This window comes from Hippichthys cyanospilos, chromosome 21 (genome assembly GCF_059441005.1).
Source record: "Hippichthys cyanospilos isolate Australia breed blue-spotted pipefish chromosome 21, RoL_Hcya_1.0, whole genome shotgun sequence".
Lineage (NCBI taxonomy): Eukaryota > Metazoa > Chordata > Actinopteri > Syngnathiformes > Syngnathidae > Hippichthys > Hippichthys cyanospilos.
In genome coordinates, this window is record NC_142389.1 from 6202300 (window position 1) to 6225058 (window position 22759).

Sequence of the window (22759 nt, forward strand, 5' to 3'; positions counted from 1 at the left end):
ATACCAGAGAAAAACAATAGCCCAATCGGGTAGCAGAGAATAAAGTTTAACCAATTACATGGCAGGGCGGAGCTATTGTCGCCGGAGGAAGAAAGAAGGCTTTCTGGGCAGACAGAAATCGCCATCTTTGACACGTTAAAGCAGCGGTGTGCTTGGCGAGCTTTCTTGACATTTTTGTGCTATTTTAAATATTCGAAAATAAGGCTCGATGTCTCATTTTCACAATACCCGCGGCGGCATGGGGTTGGGTCATTTCCAGCATCGCCGAGGCGGCGGTCCGATGCGGGGTAATATGATGGGAAACCCCAATTTTAGAAGTCATCCTTTCCAGAACCAAAATCGCCGGGGAGGAAACAATAACTTCAACCGTGGACAGCAGTCGACTCCCCAGAAACCACAGAACAACCGGGGTTTGCCTAGCCTTCCGCCGCCGACTCCCGGACCAGCTCTCACTATGAAAGGCCCGATGGACAAGAAAGAGCCGGGGCCGACAACCCCCGCGACTGATGCGAAAGACCAGCCTAAGCAAAATATCGCATCACCCCCGCCGAACCAGGCCAACAAGAACCCGCAGGTCAAATCTCCAAGTCCAAACTCCAATTGCCCGCCACAACAACAACAGCAGCAGCAGCAAAATCAGAACCAACCCACAACCTTGAATCAAAAGCCAGGCCCTCAACAAAACCAACAGAATCAGAAAGTAGAACCGAAACCAAACCAGCAGAACCAGAAGGCGGGACAGCAACCTAACCAACAGAACCAGCGGGGAAACCCACAACAAAATCAACAGAACCAGAGGCCAGGCCAACAGCAAAATCAGCCGAACCAGAGAGGAGGCCAGCAGCAAAATCAGCCGAACCAGAGAGGTGGCCAACAACAAAATCAGCAGAAGCCGAGAGGGGGCCCGCAGCAAAACCAGAGAGCTGGCATGCAGCAACAAAATCAACAGAACCAGAGGATGGGCCAACAACAGAATCAACAAAATCAAAGGCCGGGTCTCAAGAAAGGGCCTCAAAACACGTTCATGAAGCAGGAGCAAGAGCCGATGGAGGAGCAACAGAATGCCCCGAACACGGAAAGTCAACAATCGGTATTTAGTTTTTTTTTCTAATTTTCCCAACATTTAAAACGATAATACCGTCTTTCGCGGAATCAAATAACACACTAGGATCTCTTTTAAAACGTTGTAAATCGTTTTGTCTTTTGTGTATGTGTAATGTAGCGTTATGTTTTATTTTAATCACCGAACACTCCCGCCGGGCGGTGCTTAAAAATAACAATTCAGTGATGTTGTTTCTCCCCCGTTGTCTCGCGCACGGCCTAGGGCGGTTGTCATAATGAAACGCACCCACCGCGTCCGCTGCCTGACGTCCGCCATCTTGTGTAAAGAAAAAAACCTTCGTCACACAATTACGCAATGGCTTGAATTTGACCTACATTTTTATTTTTACGGTATTTTGTGTTTTTTATGACCCTCGAGTCTGTAAAAAATATATATCAGTTCCGAGGTCGCTCTTCATGACGGGAATGAACGAACTAAAAACGTTACCCTGGAAACCGACGTGAAAATGGCGACGAAAACAAAAAGTCATTTCAAGCTTAGTTATGCCACTTTTTGAGACTACAATTTGTACATTAAAAATAATTAAGAACTGCCTTGTTTAAGAAATATTTATGGACTTTATCTCACAGGGTTTAATGGCAACACTCTCCATGTTGCTGAAACCGGGCGAAAAAGCATACACACAGCGGTGCCGTCTGTTTGTCGGCAACCTCCCCAACGACATCACAGAAGAGAACTTCAGAAAGATTTTTTCGAAATACGGAGAGCCCAGTGAAGTCTTCATCAACAAAGGAAAAGGCTTTGGTTTCATCCGACTGGTAAGGGTCAACGTGACGTTTGTTACAAGTTAATATTTGGCAATGATCTTGTTAAATTATTGCATTACATTTGTTGCAGGAGTCTCGCGCACTTGCAGAGATAGCGAAAGCCGAATTGGACGACCTTCCCATGAAAGGCAGAAACCTCCGCGTCCGCTTTGCCACACACTCCGCCGCCCTCTCCGTGAAGAACTTGTCACCCTATGTGTCCAACGAGCTCCTGGAGGAAGCCTTCTCCCAGTTTGGGATGGTTGAGAGGGCCGTCGTTATCGTTGATGACCGCGGGCGCTCCACTGGCAAGGGAATCGTCGAGTTTGCCTCCAAGCCGGCTGCCAGGAAGGCCCTGGACCGGTGCAATGAGGGTGTCCTTCTGCTGACCACGTAAGCTCCAGTCCTGAATGTGTTTTTTTGTTTCTAAACTGCTTGTGACTCTGTGGTGTATTAACTTTTTCTTTTTTGTACAGGTCACCAAGACCTGTAGTTGTGGAGCCGCTCGAACAGTATGATGATGATGATGGCCTACCTGAGAAGTTGGTCATGAAGAACGGCAGATACGTAGCGTAAGCATGATCTTTGTGTGACTTGTCGTCTTCTTCGCACAATATAAATTTGGGGTTTAACAACAGTTTCTTTCCTCCCTGTCTTCTCACCACAGAGAGCGAGAACATCCCCCGCGCTTTGCTCGCCCCGGCACTTTTGAATTTGAGTACTCGAAACGATGGAAGTCACTGGATGAAATGGAGAAGCAGCAGAGGCAGCAAGTAGAGAAAAACATGTGCGAAGCCCGCGAGAAGCTGGAGAGCGAGATGGAGGACGCCTACCATGAGCACCAGGCTAACTTGATCCGCCAGGGTAAGACCATCTGTGTGCAAGGGAGACGTTGCTGTCACAGCACAAAGTGCCATGGCCAAATACCGCACCTTTCCCCCATATTTCCACCTTAAATGTAAAAGATTGAAAATATTGTGGCTCCCGTATGACAGCCATTTGGCCGTCCATTATGGCACGTTCGTAAACACATACGTGAAGCTTATCGCTATGTGACCTCACGGTGTCCTTTGTCCATGTGGAACACTTTGGGGCCATGTGGCGCTCAAGCATTGCACACATAAAGGTCACTTTTATTTGGAAATGTGAACAACCATGATAAAACCAGGAATTGAGCATTAAACCCTGCAGTGTGTACCTAGCCTATGTCAAATCTGAGCTTGAGCTAAATTTCAACTTTACTCCGCAGATCTCATGAGGCGACAGGAGGAACTGCGGCGAATGGAAGAGCTGCACAGTCAGGAGATGCAGAAAAGGAAGGAGATGCAATTGAGGTACAGACGTTCATCTGGTTACAACGCCATGTTTTTTTTTGCCCGGTCAAATCTCACGCTGATTGCGTCCACTTATTTTTTTTCGCGGACAGACAAGAGGAAGAGCGTCGCAGGAGAGATGAGGAGATGCTTCGCAAGCGTGAGATGGAGGAACAGATGCGTCGACAGCGCGAGGAGAGCTACTTGATGGGCAACTACATTGATGTGAGTTCAACATTGGTCACACAAAGCGAGAAATGGAATCTGAGATGGATTGTAACACTTCTAAATGATTTTTTTCAGAGGGAACGAGACATGAGGATGAGTGCCGCTGGTACAATGGCCATGGGAGGTAGGATCTATTCCTCGATGATAATAAATATTGATTTATATGAGTATCAATTGTTTTACCTCTACCCATTTTGTTGAGTAATGCTCAGCCCCCGCCCCCCCCCCCCACCCCACACACACACACACACACACACACACACACTTTCTGTGATTTACTAACAGATTTAAACTAAAAATACGCAACTTAATCGAGGCAGCCCAAAATTCCCAAACAATGGGTCCAAGTTAGCTTCATGTTACAAACTGACACTTGCCCAAAAAACTCAATTTAAGTTGTACAGATGTAAGATATTGGTGAGAAACATTTGTCAACGACAGATTAGGTCACATACAAAAGCATTTTTACACTCTGCAATGCAAACGTTTTCATGCAGTTCTTGAAGTAATCAATAGGGGGAGTTACATTCTTTTTTTTTAGTTATGAGGATGCCATTGTGGATTTGTGAAGCCCTTGTTGACTTTGTGATAAAGGGTGATAAAATTGCCTTTGCATGAATTGACTGCAGTCAGTCATCATAATAAAAAAAATAATAAAATACCTGCAGTATTTCAGAGTCTGACCTGTTGTTATTCGGATTCAGATATGGCCTACGGCGCCGTTAACCAGAACTACTCCATGGGTGGAATGGGATATGAGGCGCAGCAAACAATGGGCGTGTCTCCGGGAGCCCAGATGAGCAACGACATGGTAACGTATCCTGTTTTCGTCATGATCTACAGTTGATGTCGTGTCTTGTGTCTGTCGTTTTCCCCCATCCAGCGGGAGATAACCTTAGTTGCTTCAAACGTTGGCTTGTCAAGAAAGGGGGCGGGAGTCGTATCCTGGACATTATGCCCACGTGATGGCCGTTGGTTGTTTCTGACGCATATCGCCGTTACATAATGCACTTTTAAAATATTTATAATTGTAATTAATATCGGCAAGCCAAGTCCCCCTCAGTTTTGTCATCTGTGGTTAACTGACAGCCTGCCTGCACTAAATCTTTAATGTCATCTCACAACATTTTGTGCTGTGGATCGCTATTGCAAGCCCTGTCTCTTGTGAGCTGGACAGGCACTTTTTTCTTGGCGTGCGTTTACCAGTTTTACTAAGTCCTTAATTGTTGTTCCATTGCTGTGTGAGCAGACTGACGTGTAATGAGAAGACATCCAAAGGACCTCTGTGTGTTTTTGTGCTTCTTTAGCGCAACAAATCTACTACTCTTGACACAAGTATGCATATATGTCACTCTTATATTCCATTTTTTTTTAAACATAGTGTGTTTAGTGTAGGCTGGCGGTCAAACCACAAATAAGTGACTTATGGTAATTGCCTCCTGGGGGGGCAGGCACACTCTCCTAACTTAAGTGCTCAAGGATTATATACCTTAGGATGCACAATTTGAAATATCAGTTGGTGTTATTTTTTTGGTTTGTTTGCATATGGCGACAGACTGCTGGAGAATATCTGTATGTTTTGCAACTCTGGCATAATTTTGCACCTGAAAATATATATTTTTTTCATAAGGAGCATATTTTGGGTTTATGCAAAATAAGTTTGATTCAGCTGTTCTTGACTGACACTTTGTCTTGTTTGTGATCTTGTCTTAAAAAAAAAAAAAACCTGCCATAAGTTTTTGCTGGTGTTGGGCCAAAACATCCCTCAGTATGTTGACATTTGGTGAATGTCACAAAATTAATATAATGAGACTTTGAACGGTAGAACATATATGTTCCATTTTTGGTCTCCTGAAAAGTGATCATTTGGAGGTGCTAGGCCTTGCTTCTGCCTGACGCCAGCGATCTGTAATCTCCAGTGCTCAATTTGACTTGAGCAACACCTACTGCCCTATGTACAGCCATCAGAGAGCTTTTCAAACTACAGTGTTCCCTCGCCACTTCGCGCCTCAATTTTTCAGCTTCAGTGCCCCCTATCCCTAAAAAAAAAGACCATTGCTTTCAAGGAGCGACCACACCTGATGTACTGCATTAACACTCCCACACTCAGTCCTAACGTGGCGTCTGAAGCAGTCTCACAGCCTGTTAACACTGTCTTGTTCAGCCACAAATGAAGGCACTTTTGCTTAAAACTACAACCACTGCTCGTCATTTTCCACCGATGGAGTCATGGCAATATCTAAGGCTGTTTAGGCAACAAGTCTTCGCAACCATTTCAGGCATTGCCCTTGTGGCTGTGAGTGAGAGAGCTGTGCGGAGATGTACATGGGGGAGGGGATGTGTAGCTAACCCTTTAAGAAAAGTTGCATTGTGGGAAATCCTAGTCTGTGGAATTGAATTATCTCAGGGCTTTGCTGGGCCCAAATAACCGCGAAAAACGAGTGAACACTGTATTTTTAAATCAGAGCAGAACATCGATTTGGTACCAAAATGATTTGCGTGTGCTCGTTTTCAAATACAGGCAATGCCTCACATTTGTGGGAGTATTTTGTCACAAAAACATTGATTAGCCTCTACATTTTCTATGCCTTTAGGTCTTATAACAAGTAGGACGCAAATGAGTGGATTCATTTGCACATCATATAAAAATAATTTGTTCCTCATATCTGAGGTTTAGTCCTGTGACCTTTTTTCCCCCCATCAAGCATTTTTGAAATGTAGGACCCTTTGAAATCTGGCTTGGTTTACACCAATCTTATTTATTTTTGAAAAGTCGAATCAGAATTGCAGCCAGTTATTAAAGACCCTGTAAAGTGAATTCATAAATGTATCAAATGCGTTATGCATGTATTGAACACATAAGATTTAGTTAGCCTGTAGACTGGGGATTTGTCGCTGACGTGGCTTTTTCTAATAGTTATTTATTTTTACTTATTTAAACTGCACATCAGCAGACAATTTTACTTCCTTGAAGCATTTTTAAGATTTTAGATAAATATCTCCCCAAAAAATCATATTGAAATAAAGCTGGTTTGTTCAAATGTGATCAGTAGGAACAGCAACTTGTCAGTTAAGTCATTTATATCTATGAATCTACCTTTGAACGTCTTGTCAGACTATATGGGACATTTGCTGCTAGCCGCTAACGCTGCTAGCATCTAGTGCTGCTTGCCATCAACTTTGGAGCAGATGCTTATCACTTTTAATAATTAATTCTCATAATCAGCCATTGAACTTGATTTCAGGACAATGTAGTGTTGTTGGCATATGTGTACCACGGCAATGATGTAAGGTTTATTTTGGTGATTGGGAAGGTAGTTTTTTCCTGATAGTGAACACTAAATAAATGGGTCCCCGATGCAGTGGTTTTTTTTTGTTTTGTTTTTTTTTTGCTTATGCATGCTTTACCCCTAGTTTTATGCTACGTGACCACTTAGAACATTTTGAGAGAAAAAAAAACCTGCGACGAGGCACACAATGCGGTGCGTCAAATTTAGTAGACGTTTTCACTTTACAGGGGCTTCAAGAAAGTTTGCTCAAAACCTGAACTGGATTTTGACAATCTTTCATTTAAGGCCTTTTTGGGGATGGATCAGTGTAGTCACTTTATGAGATTCATTTTATTTCACCGTTGCTTAAAAAAGTCAGTACACCTACTTTTAAATTTCATGCTGCGCTCATAACGTTTATTCTCCCCCGAGATTTTTTTTTTGCCAATCTTGAATTAAACTCGTCGGTAACTGCTCTCACATGGCGGATTTCATTGGGCCCTACTTTAGCGGAGCTGACAACTAAGCGACTGCAGCCTGGTCTTGGCATGCATTGCTGAGGCTGTGAGGGAGGCATTGACTAACGAAAGCATTACCCTCTCTTCCTTTTCCGTATGTAACCTGTGGCACCTGTGGACCTTCATATTGGAACGAACGGTTTCTTCGGATGTGTGGCCTGCTGCTTTTTGTCGATCGAAAAACATAAACACATTTATATATACGCACAAACACATATATATATGCATACACCTCCCTCCATCATGGACATGAACTGTGTGCTTGCCCACTTTGGCCCCCCCAACCCCTCTTGAACACCCCCCCGCCCCCTCACTGGCACATTGCGCTTCACAGCGCAACGAGCGTTACGCTCAGGGCGCCTCCCGAGGGATGGGGCCTGGTAACGGCGCTTACGGCAGGGCCCGCGAAGACTTTGAAGTTCCCTCTAAGAAAGCTCGTTTTTAAATTCCCTCCCTCCAACGCTCCTCGTAGCGGCGTTTTTTTGTTCAGATTTATCAAAAACATGATGAATCAGTTCGTATTTAAGTTCCAAATGTTCCAGCATTTTGTCTTGATACTTCAATTTATGAGCAGGATACTTTTTTTATTTTGTATTATTATTGTAGGAAAACTAGAATTCCCTTAGCTGTGTTTGATCCCTGTATAATTTTCTTTTTTTTTCTTTTTTTTAGATGTATTGTGTTGTGATTAATCGTGCATTGTAACTTTTTCTTAATTCTCCGTGGCTGTATTTGTGCCATTGACTTCAAGAGCATGTTACAATAAAGAAAAAAATGGGTTCAATTTGGCCAAACCTAATACTTATTCCTGTCGGGTTGTTCAGAAACAACCAAGCTGCATTTAATTGTAACATTTAAAGGCGTTATACCATTTTTATAAAGAGTCTCTAACATTCAATTTTGGGGGTGCGAGACAAGTTGTGTTGTTTTAAAATGACACTTAGTTAAATTCGTAATGTATCACCTTTTTTTTTTATATATCACCTCACCAATATATATTCTTTTTTTTTTTCTTTTTTTTTACTTAAAAGAATACTTAAGAATACTTAAAATTCATATATTTTTTTTATGTCGGCCTATCTGGCTTAAATAATCACCTCCGTAGAGTCAACGGGCAAAATATATGTGAGCGCATAGTTCACCGGTGCATTAGTCAACTTCAGGTTGGCCAACAATCTTGGAGTCGTGTTGTTCCGTTTTGTTCGTTGCTATAATAAAAGTCTTTGAGCCATTGTTTTTTTTTAGTGCTAATACTGAAAGCGTTTCATCATCCATCTGTGTCGTGTTCCTTCAAATCGGTTTTATCTATTTAGTACTTAAAAGTGCTGCTAAAACTATACATGAGTGATGGATTTAAAACGCTGTAGAAGAAATGTACATAATTTAAATTTAGAAAAACATCGGTAAAATAAAACAAGCCTCTAAAATAAAGGTTATCTCTTGCTGTCAGTTGAGCTGAGGCGTGCTGGATTGTAAACATTGAGTAGCTAAAGGGGATAAGTATTGAGATTTTAAATTAAATAGAAGAATCTTAAATATTGGCGAGGAGGGATGTAAGAGTAGGCGTTACGTAATCTTTATGTGATTGTATCTCATTCACTGCCGTTGACAAGTCTTTTTTCATACTTGAAAGTACATTAGTGCACAATCACCAGTAGGTGGCATCAATGCCACATATTAGAAGTATGATCGAGTCCGCTTTGTGCAAACTACTTCAGATTATAAAAGAACAATAAAAGGCAGTAGCAACGTATTATTTTCCTGGTGAAATGAGACATTTGATACACATGCTGTAAATGAGCGCCATTGTAGGTCTTGAAAATGTCAGTGCTCAAAAATGGCTGGCAGTGAATGAGTTAAGAAAAGAACGGCAGCTTTTTGATTCATGCTGTTCATATGTAGGTATTCAAGAACACAATGCCTTGCTCAAGGGCAGTAGCCAATGCTTACTGGCTAGCATCCTTCCAGCAACTCGTCATTGTTGCATTTATGACCCCGGCTGGATATTTTAATTTTGACTAATTATAAGCTTGAAATATATACGTATAGATCCATGCTTCTTTTCGCTGGCTGGATTTATGAACACCTTCTCCAAAAGAAGATGGAAGTTGCACACATCTCAGTTGCTCAATCAAAGGGCGGTGGAAGTTCATCTACTCATGCTGATTGATTGCTTTGGTTTGTCCTGCATCTCTTTTTGAGCCATCTCTGTATGGACTTTACATTTCCTAACCACCGCAGGAATTAACTTAAAAGTCAGGAAGTGAAGACTGAAATTTTTCTTGAGACTCCTAGAACCATAATTTGAATCATGCCCTCACGTTTTTACGTGTTTCCGGGGTCGCAATGTCACAAAAGCTTTAGTAATACACATTTCTCCGCTAATTCACTGTTAGCTCCCCCTATTGGTGAAGTTTTGAGCCTTCGGCCAGCTCCTTCGCCTCAACATCTCCCTTTTCGAATTGATAAATGTAAAATAACGTAACCTCCGGTAGCCCTAGCAGTGGCTAGATGAACTACACATTTGATGCCTCTGAATGTGTAGATAAAACGCAGTTTTTCATTGAAAAAAAAAATCAGTTTGACGTAGAAGTGACATGTATTTCCAATGAAGAAGAATTTTCACAGACACTGTGAAACCTTTGCTGCTTGAACTTTACGATTTCCATTTTAGAGATGAGCATTACCGCACTATCAAGAATATTGATTGTATCTGGTGATATTTCAAGTGGACCGCATCATAATCCGTACCAGCGATCATCTCTTTTCCTTGTCTTTGCACATCGTATAACTGAAATGATCTGAAGAGGAAGTCTTCACAAATCTGGAAGCCATTGAACTCTCAAAGACCCATCCGTTGCTTGAGTAGCTACACCAAGTACAAAGAGGACACGGTTGATTGTCTCAAGTTTCAAGTTTGTCTAAAAATACAAAAATAGTCCGCTTTGGGTGGAGGTTGCCATCGGGCAACTGAAAAAAAAAGCATCATCTATTGACCAGATCAGCGCAACTTTCGCCATTCCAGGATTGGTTGTCCCACTGTGGCTTATGCTTGTAGAACGCTTTGAAAAGGTAAAAGACCCTCCCATGAACATACTTTCTATATACAGCCATCATGGCTGCCTTCATCTCCAAAGCTCATCCATTCAAAATGTTATGGACTGTAACCTATGTTTGATGTTCTGTCTATCCACCATTTGACGCCGTTTTTTGATAGCAACACATCTAGTCTCATGTCTATAGACGCAAGTTTTAAGTAAGCTGCCCTCTCATTTATTTTTCCACAGAAATGTTTGTTGGGTGATCCGTAATCGGTGCCCATTTTCAGACATCTGTCAGATATTCACTAAATTACTCAATTTTGACAAATTCCATCCCGTTTTGTTTCCTAAATGGGATTTTAAAACATTGAAACAGAACCTTTTCAATCACAAATACTGTCATATATTTTACACCAACTAGATTATAGTTATCAGCTGATGGTTATTTGTAGTATATTCTGCTTTGTTACTTTGACATGCTCTTTACATTCTTTCTTTAACAGGTTTGACGGACTATAAAGATTTTGGACTTTGGAGGAAATTGAGGCTGTTTAGTGCTTTAGCAAGTCTTTAAAACCTCAAGCGAGATGTGATGGTAGATTGTGAATAGCTGCATTTGGCTTTGAAGTCAGTGTAGCACCAATGGATATTGGTAGGTAACATGCATGACAAATCTTATAACGCTTTGTTGGACAAGTTCAACCAGTTCATTTGAACCCAGGTAGCGTACTTGCTTATATGTTTACTTCATGTCGTAGTTGTGTATTCCTGTACCATTTTATTGATCAGATCAAATTGATTTGCTAAAAGATAGCAACTATACTGATGGATTTATACGAGCACTGTAAATAATGTACCATTTCAAAAACCTGATGGGTAAAATGTTGGTAATGTTTAAAAACAAAACAAAAAACGGGAGTAGATATGTAACAATGCATGGGAAATTTCTTCGTCTTGGGATTTTCGTTTTCTACGGTTGATGGGGGATTGTTTTATCTGGGCTGTTTTGTCATAGTTCAGGAATTGCTTCCTCTACGATTTTTGCCGAATCCAGTTACAGTGGACCCCCTGTTTACGACGTCAATGGCGTACAATAACATATTTATTGTGGATTTTAGTGCCTAATTCAAACTTTAATTGGTTAGCTATTGGTCTCAAGGTTGCTACTGATGTTAAAGTGAGAAGTAAGAGGATGATTAGTATGAAAACAAAGCTGGAGATAATCAAGAAATACAAAGAAGACTAGGCTACCCTCGCTAGGTAATATGGCCATAATAAGCTAGTCATGTCACTAAATTAATCATATATGATTATATTATATATTATTGATGATCTTATTTGATTGTATACATATATATTAAATAACACTTACTATACTATTTTGTCACCAAGTTTTAATATGTACCTACAATGTTGCTGTTTTTACCTGGGGTTTTACCCCCATTAGCCAATTAACATTGGTTTCTATTGCCCGCCATACGACGATTTTGCCTTATGATCCCAACTGCGGAACGGATTAATTTCGTTTAGCGAGGTCCACTGTACTGTAATTCTGTAATTTTGGGGTCGAATTCTGGTATTTTCTATGTTACCGTGTATAGGAAGCACCAATAGTTTGGTGACAGTATGAAAACTGCACCAAAACAGAATAAATCTCATCTTTTGAATGAAGTAAGTAAACTTCATATTTCCTTGTGCTCATATCAGTAAGTTGTAAATTAATTGCGTGTTAAATTAGGTGTTTCAGTTTTTCCACACTGTGTGGTCAGTGAACACCTCTCCATTGTAACATGAAATGCGCTCAAAGCAGTTGTTTCTTGCGACACGGCTCAAGTTTTTTTTTGCCATAAATACTCAACGTTGTGATCATCCGTGTTATACAAAGTGATTTCTGTGTTCTCTAACCGGCGCATCAAATGGAGACATCATAATCTTTACACGATGCGCTCCATTTTAGTAATATTCCTGCGTGTGAACAAGGATGACTCGGACATTGGTTCAGTTTGCTCGCTTCTTTTATTGAAAATAATGCCTCAGCTAACGGGCTGCTGTAAGCTACAACAGGCGCTGGCTGCTAACAGCTAAATGACGTCTGACCTGTAGCTCGTTCCAATTCGGTAATTATTGTTAGTAAGAAAATCAATATACCGATATGAAAATGCTTCAAACTCAGCTAAATAACAAAACATTTTTCATAAAGCACTTTAAAGGGTTCTTTATCTCTTGTCGCCACTCCCAGTTATAGACCCTCAAATTTAACAGAAACAAAAAACACGTTCAGTCTTTTTTAACACCACAATCACTGTCTGAAAGTCTGCTAGCTTAATGTTGACACACAAAGTAACAAGTTCCGGATGGGATAAGAAACTAGCATCATTTTCACATTTATGAGATCAGGGAATGAAAATTGAAACTTTTTTTTTGACCTAAAAGCCCATTAAAAATTGTAACTGTCATTACAAAGTGATTAAATTGAAGGTATGGAAGAGTTTAATCTGGTTATGAAACTGTCATCTACCATGTGAATCACGCGTCTGTATATTTTCGGAGCCGTAATATGACAAAAGCCACGTGAATAGGTATTCACAGTTGTTTGACAGTCTTAGCCCTCTGAATGTTTGGGGCTTCTGTCAGTTCTCGTGTGTCAAAATCTCCTCCCATGCTTGCAAATGAGTATATCATGCAGTGCATAGAATAAATCCGCAAGAATCTTTATTGTGGATTCTACTTTGTAGCTATTACAACGTCACTTCTGGTGGCCTTAGGCCGTGGGTTCAAAAACGCTCAGAATAAATAAAAAAAATTGAATCCAACTACGATTGACAATTTTCTAGAAGTGATATGTATTTAATACAAATCATGGGATTCATGATTGCCATTAAACGTCAGTTGTGTGATATATAGCCTCTAAATTACTAATGAACATTGTAAAGGCATTTTTCTATATGCATCTCTTTATCCAGAGAGAGCAGCACTTGAGCAAAGTGTGCATTTCAAAATGAATGTTGTTTGTGTGGTGTACATTTTTGTTTTCTTTAACAGGTTTGTCCATCTTTAAAGCTGAGAGGGAAACAACTCAAATCAAGCAATTCAAACTCTGTGGTGACTACAGATAACCTGATGATTTTTATATTTAAAAAAAAAAGAAACAAATCTCCAGTAGCATTTGCGTAGCATTTGTTGGGGTGGTGTGGATGGAAAAAGGTATGATATGATTTCATTCTGTTAAAATATTGTGGTTGTTGTGAATGTGGTAGATATGGTGCAGGCTGTCATTTGCAATGGTGGAAGATCCTTTTCATTTCTTGACCAAGTTTGATTTATCTGCATCTTTGCACGAACATATTCCATAGTATTGCCTGGCTTTTAGCCGCAATATACTAAAGTCATTATACAAAGGAATATCTGAATTCAGATTACAGTAAAAAAAAAAAAAAAAAATGGCACAATTCAATGAAAACTCCAGTTTATTATGAGCAAAACAACAAAGTAATTCCATAATGCGTCTTTTGAATTTTCTCTTCACCACTTGTGACCAAACAGCTTTAATGTTCTTTAACGACTATATTTTGGGACTACAACTCACATCTTGTTCACCATTTGAGTAGTTCTGCGGCATGTATATATTCAAATTAGGGCTTGGGTTGACTCCCACGCGCTCCCCCTTATTTTCAAGCGAAGTTGGTCTTATAAAGCACATCTGCATCCGGTACATTTTTAATTGTTCTTAGCAAGTCAGTGCCCTGTCACTGGTAAGCCATTTTTAATTCTTCTCAGAGGCGGCTTGTTGAGTCAACTCTGCAAGCACTAGTGATACCGTATCGCTGAATTACATCATGCTTCCATGAATTTTCACTGTCAGTGGAAAAAAGCTCTAAAATAATGTGATATCTTTTAAAAATGAATTTGAATGGAGTCACTCGTAACCCTTAATCACACGGAACGCCATTTCGTTAGACACGCATGAACATAAATGTAAATAAATCTAAAAGGAACATTTACGTTAGCCATATATGAAGTTGCATATTGAGACCCATTTTGTAGAATCCAAAGAAGGCACGGAGGGCATGCTGAGCAATCAGAACTTGATTTCAATTGGTAAAGCTTCGTCCAATCATCTCCCAGAATTAGGTGACATCAAAATGCAGCACATTTATTGGTTTAGACATGCAAACGTGTCATGTCCTACACCATGCTGCTTAGGCCTGAAGGGGTTAGGACGAAGACGTCTTCCCTGTCCCCCATGCATGTCAAAAAAAAAAAAAAAACAGCGATTGCCATCTAAGGACTTTCAAAGAGACTTGTTGCGTCAACTCTTAAAGCAGCCAATCATATTCTGCTTTGTTGTAAGTCAAAACAGGTTGACTTTTTAATACCATGTTAAGCCCGTCAACCCAGTTTTTGGCCCATGCCTCGTTTAGAAGATTATGGTATTTCCTTTTTGTAGTTTAATAACTAGTTCTCTGTCAATATCTTGTCACGACGCCCCTTTGAGTGTACTGTATTTTCCGCACTCTAAGGCGCACCTAAAAGCCTCAAATTTTCTCAGAAGCTGAGTTTTCTTTTTTGGGAGACAGAAAAATAAAATGACTTTGTCGCCATTTGAATTATTACATTTGTACCTCTGTATTTCAGTTCTAAATGTTTTTTAATGAGCAAATGTTTTTGAAATTTTGCTATAAATTGCTATTGCTAAATTTTGCTATAAATTGCTATAAATTTGCTAAAAAATTTATGCTATAAATGCCTAAATTTTGTAGTACTTTTATTTGGAGGCAAGGTGCAAAAACCATGGTTTTCTGTAAAAAGTACGATTTCATAAAATAAATCCAGAAACTGTTTTTAAATGAACAAAACAATATATTTCAAGGTTTTTGTGGCAATTTGATTAAAAATGTAAGCTAAATATTTAATTGAATCATTATATTTCTTTAAACTCTTCATCTTGACGTTGATATATAATATATAATATAATCGAGGTATTTTTCCCCATTCTTCACCTAGCACTAAAAAAAAACATTTATTTTGGGAGTGAACGGAGCTGTGAGAATGCTTACGATTTGTTAAAGTTTGATTTGTTGTTGTTTTTTGACATTTCCTTTGCAGCTCCATCTCGTAAATGCATCACACAACCCCAGCCACAACTGTAGCTTCTATTCTATGCACCCTATTATCCGGTGCGGCTTATAGTGCGGAAAATACTGTCGACGAAAAAATAAGCTTGATGACCGGACTCTACCAAATCTCTGCCATGGAGAAAGGGAAAAAAACAAAGAAAAAAACATTGTTCCCAAAGAAGCCGGAGCTATTTGATAAAAAGCTGGTTGCTGTTGGCCTAATGTTTATCCACCAAGCGACCCAATCCACAAATTGTGGCCCGCTGTGCTTTAGCGTGTGTGTGTGTGTGTGTGTGTGTGTGTCATGTCTTTGGGAAAGCGAGCTGCGTTAGCCGCAAGTCAGCCAGCTTGTCAGTGACAGGCTACCCCAGTCCGCAAGTTACATTGCTCCATGAGTAATTCGGCAGCAGTCAGTGGACAATAAAGCCTGGACTTGTTTGCGCTGCAGCCAGAGAGGTATGCAAAGCCGGCACCAGCAAGGTAAGTGCTCATCCATGTTTCCCTTCTCCGAGATGTACAGTTGTCCCATAACTCTCCGCTCTGTCCTCACTCGTGTCACGGTGACACTCTGAAGGGCTTCTGGCATCACACTTTGGATCGAATGGAATCACAGTGCAGATCCCTCAACTCTGTGGACAGAAAAACACGCCTTGTAGACAATGCTGCTGTGTGTGTGTGAGTGTGTGCTTTGGAGTGCTTTACTAAAAGAATGAGTGTGGCTGGTCAACATTCTTGATCAGACATTACATATACCTTGGAAATCTATTTATCGACCCTGATTATTGTGGTCTGGGGAAATGTTACTCAGGAGGCATTTTGGACAAAATATTGGGATTCAATACCTCATGCATATGGGTGATTTTTTTAAAAATTGTGCTGCGCATTCAAACTGATTCAATATGTTTTTTTTTTTTTTTTTTCCACCAAGCGCCGTGCACAATATTGCATTGACTCCAAACATTCCACATTATGCAGTTCATCAGTGGCTGGAACGACTAGTAGCCAGTAAGAAAGTTGAACAAAGACACAAAATAAACAGTCTTGTCACCCCCATTGCTGCTAGTGATGTCACACTATTTATGAAGCCATCTTGGATTAACCTTCCACATGCAACCATTGTGATGTACTGGACGGCTTGGTGGAATCTCTTCTATAACTTGCTCCAAAAGTGTGGTGTGTTTTTGTGTTTTTTTTTTTACTTCATAGTTTTTGCAGCAAGGACTTCTACATAACGGGTTGGGATTGAAGCGCATTTAAAAGAAAAGAATGTGTCCTTTTGATGGGGATTTGGGAGGTTTTTATCTGCTTTCAACCTTGTGGCATAAAGTTATGAATTACTTTTTTTTTTTTTTAATATCAATGTGGAAATAAAACACTAGGGGGCTGAAAATTCCAGTAGATGTCAAATTTCAAAATGCAACGATTCTGACATTCTATGTGATTGCAACTGGACATGTGAGATTTTATGTACAAAAATAATCATTGTCCAAATTTTGGACCATATAAAACAGGTTTAATTACAATTTTTGAGATGCATTTTAAGAAGATCTGTTTACATATTTTCCTGCCATTGCAACATTCCCTTGAGCGGCAGTCAAACTATATCACCAAATAGAAAATCCTTTGACTTGTGTTTCACTTCAAGACAGTAGGTGGCGGTAGAGACCCGTTGATGGCTTTGTCTTAAAATCATCATCACATCACAGGCTACACAGACCAACCATTTTCAATTTTTTTGTGGGTGTTAATAAATTTAACACACATGTATGGCTAGAACTGATGCCGCTGAACAATTTGAGTGGTTGAAGGAAGAAAAACATTAATAAATTACTAATTAATACGCCTTTAAAAGCATTTACAAAATTAGGAAAAAAATGTAATGTGTATAGTTTGCGAAGTGTGCACACAAGGGTTTAAACAAACTATTATTATATATAGTCCAAATTCATTTATTGAGGTGTCCTGACACAACTTTTACTTCGTATACGATACAGATATTGCAGTTAACACTTTTGCCCCCTACTGATTTGATATTAACATGAACAGTGCATGCTTGTATTTTTTTTAGTATAAAATATTACAGTACACTTGATCAAGTGATTAGATTCAACAGTGAGTAACAAGGAGATATAAGAAAACGTGACCCCTTTGAACCCAACATTAGGGTTACATCATTTCAACATGAAATATGAGAATAAAAATAGCTTTTGTATGTTGAGCAATATAATCTGCCTGCATTATTGACTGATTTAGGACCGATTAGATGTCTAATCGGGATCCGCCAGTTTTCAGACCTTAATTGGAGTCTAATTCAGTTTTCTGGATTCACAGGTTTATCCGCTTCTGATTATACATTGTTCTACGAGTAGGTGCAATTTAAGACGTTTTGGACCGTCTCACGCCATACGGACGTGACTGGAATTGCCTTTTTTTTTTTTGTCAAATGCACATTTGTCCCAATAAATTTCTCTCCTCTGAATTTTGAATCATATGCGGGGCCTGTTGTGGGGGTGGGCGGGCATACCTGAAGTGTTTTGCTGTTTTGGCAGTCGTCGTATGCTTCCGTTTTGAGGTCTTTGTCGGGCACGGTCCCACCATCGAATGGTCGTCGTGATTGTGGTCCGCGCCGTATCCGCCGAAACGTGTCTTTATCTGCACTGTGATCCATTTCCTTTTTTTTTTTTTCGAGCGGACGTTTCCAGACGGTTTTCAGTCCTGCGCCCCAAACGCGAGTGTGATGCCAGAACTAACCCTCGCGGCCGCTTGACGGCCACCAACCTAGCCTGTTACCAAAAAAAAAAAAAAACTGTCGCTACTCTGCGTGGTGGCCTAACGTGCAACGTAACCAGGGATCGAGGATTTTTTCGGAATGTCGTCCGGAGTTTGCTCACGTATTCCTCGCAGCCCGATAAGAGAACAGCAGAGGTGGGGGGCTCGAGTCAACTTGTCAATGTGCATAAAACGACACGACTGTTAAAGACCTCGACTCGGTTTCCAGACTCGACCTACGTTGACCCGTACGACAAATGCTTCCGAAAAGAAGGAAGTTGGGCCTTCATGGCCCCACAGTTGACTGATTTTTATTTAAAAAAGTAAATTAAAAAAATCATATTGTAGTTATGACTGTGTTAGCGGGGGTCAACATTGACGTAACTGATTTTGACGTCATAAAGCAAGGACTGTGATTCGATAATAGAGTACGCTTGAGCTTTTGTCACGTTCATAATTTATGCATGCTAATTTGTTGGTTGTCAATCGACTATTTTTGAATTTGTTATGAAGAAGTGCTCCTCGACGTTTGTTTTGGTTGAAAAAGATGACATCACACCACAAAAGTCATTTTGCCACCCTCCACTTAAGTTTCAATCAACTGCTACACTGGATTTGTTTTTAAGATATTTACATCGTTTTAAATTGGAAAACTGTAAACATGTTAGCTGGGAAAATGACTTTTTTCCCCCTTGCTTTTTTTTTTTTAAAGAAAGTAGGCAAAAATGACAAGTTTAGACAGGCAGCCTTTTTTGCAATTAATTTTCGTGTCTTGTCCTCCATGTGCAAGGTTTCAATGATGGTCCTTTGCAATATTCTAATTTTCCTGGAGTGACTTTTTTCCGATAAAATCATCTAAAATGAATTAATCCTTAAAATGTACCACTTTGTGTGGAATTAATTCCACAATTTCCACTTTTTGAAACAAATGAACACTTTCATGACATACAATTTTTTTTGACCAGCGCCTGTATAATACAACCAAGCAACACAGTGATTCGTGTTCCAATTAATTTGCTCTTAATTTGAAAAGAAAACATGTAAAGCATTCAATTTGATTTACTACCTTCAGAAAACCTTTTAGAAAACCTTCCTGTGCCCCCTCAAATCAATTCACGTACCCCCCCCCCCCCCCCCCCCCTCCATTTGAACAGGTTATACAGCCAACCTATGATGACTTTTTTTTTTTTTTACCCCAAGCAGCAAATGCCACCTTTTTAACTTTATTACATGACTTCATGACTAAGTCTGTTGATGCTTGATGTGGCTTGCTTGCTTTTTTTTAAATATTTAATGTTAAAAAAAAAAATCCACAATAAGCTGGTACTCTTCCACACCCCGACGTTTAAGACGAGTCGAGAATAGGACTTGGACGTGACCGACCCCCACCTCTGGTGAACAGTGCCACTGTCATGCTTCCTGTGACATTTTTCCTCTTACGCCAAGGTCACACTGCACAATTTCACGAACTAGCAACAACATGGCAAAAACATATCAAGGTGAACAGTTTTTTTTTGTTTTTTGCTTGTTCTATTTACATATGCAGCAGCTTGAAGCAAATTATTTTCCTTTGCGTATTCTTGATCTTTTTTTTCCGCCTCACCCATGTCAGTTAAATAATGAAATTCAATAAATTCTTGACGCAGGGAAGTTAGGTAGTGCGACCATGTGGCAGTCTCATATACAACATATTGTAATGCATGTTCATTTTGTAAATCTTTTCACACGGAAACACACATGCTTAACACACACAAGCTGCCATTTTGTTTTGGCTTTCCTTGTCAGCTTCTCACTGAGTGTGTGTGTCGCCACAGGAGCCTCCGCCGGCCGACGCAGGGTGACCAGCCTCACCTCTTCTCCATTACGGTAAGTTCTCAAAATGGCTGTTAATAATTGAAAGGTACACATACCTGTGTGAATAAGATTTATACCAAATTGGTAATCTGTCATTTACAAGGCTAAAAAAACTATTTTAGGTATATTCGGTATTGTATGGATCCGTTTTTAGAGGGTTTGCGCAGAACATCATAAATAAGACTTTGACGCATTATGAAAAGGAAAAGACGGCTGGACTCGTCTTCTTTGGCCCTTAGATGCGTGCTTGAAGGGGGAGAAACCGTGAAGGGCAACCTTCCTCCCTCTGATATCTCAACAGTCATTTGGGTAAAGAAGATCCCAAGTAAGATGATCGGCAAATCATCTCCGAAAATATCCATTGGAATATCAATTGATGATTACCCGCGGAAGAGTAACGGGGATGTTTGAAAAATTGATGATGAGATAGGTGAGGATGTCCGCGTCTTAAATGTGAGGAGCTTTTCTGGCATGTCAGATAGTTATGATGGCTATTAGGGCTTTGTGACAAATTAATATACAGCAATTAATAACTGCAACAATATTTTCATGTCCCTAAAGGTACCATAATTTCATCATTTTTAGAATGCACTCCATGTGTTATTGGACAGCCATTATCTATGTATCCGCTAAAGTCAGGGGTAGACTTAAAATCACGTTTTTTTTTGTAAAAATCACCCAAATTGAAGTCTAAATGGGGGGGTCAACTTATGGATGAGGTCGACCTGTATTCAGAGAAATATGATAAATTAAAAAAGTGACCTTAAGGCCTTTGTATGCGCCCCCCCTTACTTACACGTTTGCTTGTTTGTGCATATGTGAGGCATTTTTTCCAGGCTTATGCTATACCCCTCACAAGGGAAATTGCAGATAACTCTAAGAGCGCCACACAGTGGCGGCATGCCAACAGGCCTCCCAGTTTTATGTTCTCGTTATTATTCGAGCCGATTTTAACTGAATTCCGTTGCCTTATACTTGTGCAGGTGTGATGACAGTAAAGATCTTTCTTTCCTGGTCATAATTTTTCTGTGATTTCTGATTTCCAGGGAACTTGGTCACTGGTAAAATGAGCCAACCAAAGCAATGGCTGAACCTTGAGGGAGGACCTCTGTTTTGACGAGGATGTCCAAATCATCACGGTATGCGTGTGTGCGTTTATACTCCATGAATTATTTGAAAGCCCTTACTCAGCATGCTTTTTCTTTTTTAGCACTCCGGGCGAAGACACATGAGGACGAAAACGGATGGATGCTCTGATCCGAAAATAAAAAAAAGCTACACTTGAGTCTTTAGTCCTGTCCTTTCTACGGACAAGTGTAACAACGGCGCCGGGAAGCAAAACAAACAAGTCCCCCGGTGTCCCATTACCCGCAACTGTATCGCCGACTCATTCAAAAGTGACGTTAATCCTACCTGAAGCTTCCTACCAACTCAAGTTAATTTCGTTGGACGTTAGCGTGTGCTGGGACGGTGCCGCATTTCCTTGGAGGGGGTCCAGCAAAGCAAGGTGATCTAACCGCCGTGGCCAGATTGACCGCGTCTTTGTTTCACGCTGACCCGATACCGAGGCGTGTGGTACTCACACCGCAGGGACGCGTGAAAGACTTGACCTTCACGGTCATCTGAGCTACCATTAAAACCATATGCCTTGAACTAGCACCTGACCGAGGCGTTTGCTTTACATTTTAAGCTTAGAGCGAAACCATAACGGCGTGATGTTTCTCAGTCGTGCGTCGAAACAACAAGGGGCACTCGGGATAATTTTAAAAATAGCCCTTTAGCTCGGTATTTTTTTTTTTTACCTTTTTCAATCATAGTTTTAATGACAAGTACCACCTAACCAGTTTAAAGCATTATGAAATAATACAGCAATAACGTACTTCATGTTCCAATTAATCTACTCTTATTTTGAAAAGAAACTTAAAAATCGTTAAATTTGCTGGTATTTGCCGGTTAACTCTTTCAGTGCCATGGAGCAGAATTCTCGTTTGTAAAATGTATGTAAAATACTTGTCAAATACTTTTTTGTGGAGCGTAGCTGCCACCCTTGACTAATGCTTGCCTGATACAAGCCAATTGAGTACTGTAGTGCTAACTGTTAGCATGGGGTGGCACTGTTTCCACACTTACAACACAGCTATTACCTACATCAATTCTAACTGGAATGCAAGTCAATCTTCCATAAAGCAGCACCCATATTTACATAGATTTAGCACTCTATATTCTGTTGGCCTTGAAAGCGGAGTGACAATACTAAATATACCGGCCCTGAAAGAGTTAATGACTGATGTATGGCGGTGATTTACCGCAAGTCAGCGTGTCAACAAGGTAAACGATCAGTCAAAACATACAAATTAAAACTACAAAGCTACTATTACACAGTCCTATGGCACCCCTGTGTGGCTAAATATAGTTCTGAATTCTGGGACCGTGAAAAGCCCAAAATAAGGATCTCTTGAAAACAAAAACTGGTCAGCATTGCATTCTGTGACGATAAGCATCTGTCCCAAACGTAACAAAATAAAAGCCCTAGCTAATTTTGATGTCAGTTGCTTCATGTTTCAGTTAATTTGCTCTTAAATTGAAAAATTACTCTTTCTATCACAGCATTACAACATATTAGATATATATTTTCAATAACCCTATCAGTTTATTCATGTTCGAGTTAATTTGCTCTTAATTTGAAAAACTACACTTTCTGTCAGGGTATTAAAAAGCATTAGATTTATTCATACTCACGTCTTTTGCCATCTCCCATTTCGCGGCGGGGGATGCAACAGT

The 22759-nt window shown here is 40.2% G+C and overlaps 1 protein-coding gene across 2 annotated transcripts; it reads left to right on the forward strand.

Moving 5' to 3' along the window:
• Positions 1–90: 90 nt before the first annotated feature.
• LOC148406362 (splicing factor, proline- and glutamine-rich-like) lies at positions 91–21263 on the forward strand. Of its 2 annotated transcripts, none has more exons than XM_088404217.1 (12): positions 91–1090; positions 1693–1881; positions 1961–2262; positions 2346–2441; positions 2537–2733; positions 3119–3203; positions 3296–3407; positions 3486–3534; positions 4115–4221; positions 19939–19990; positions 21025–21117; positions 21189–21263. In XM_088404217.1, the coding sequence occupies exons 1-10, from the start codon at positions 209–211 to the stop codon at positions 19963–19965; spliced, it is 2046 nt and encodes a 681-aa protein (XP_088260343.1). In that variant the 5' UTR covers positions 91–208; the 3' UTR covers positions 19966–19990; positions 21025–21117; positions 21189–21263. The 2 variants fall into 2 exon arrangements, with proteins under 2 accessions (XP_088260343.1, XP_088260342.1); XM_088404216.1 differs by having other exon boundaries at positions 92–1090; positions 7532–19990.
• Positions 21264–22759: the final 1496 nt, after the last annotated feature.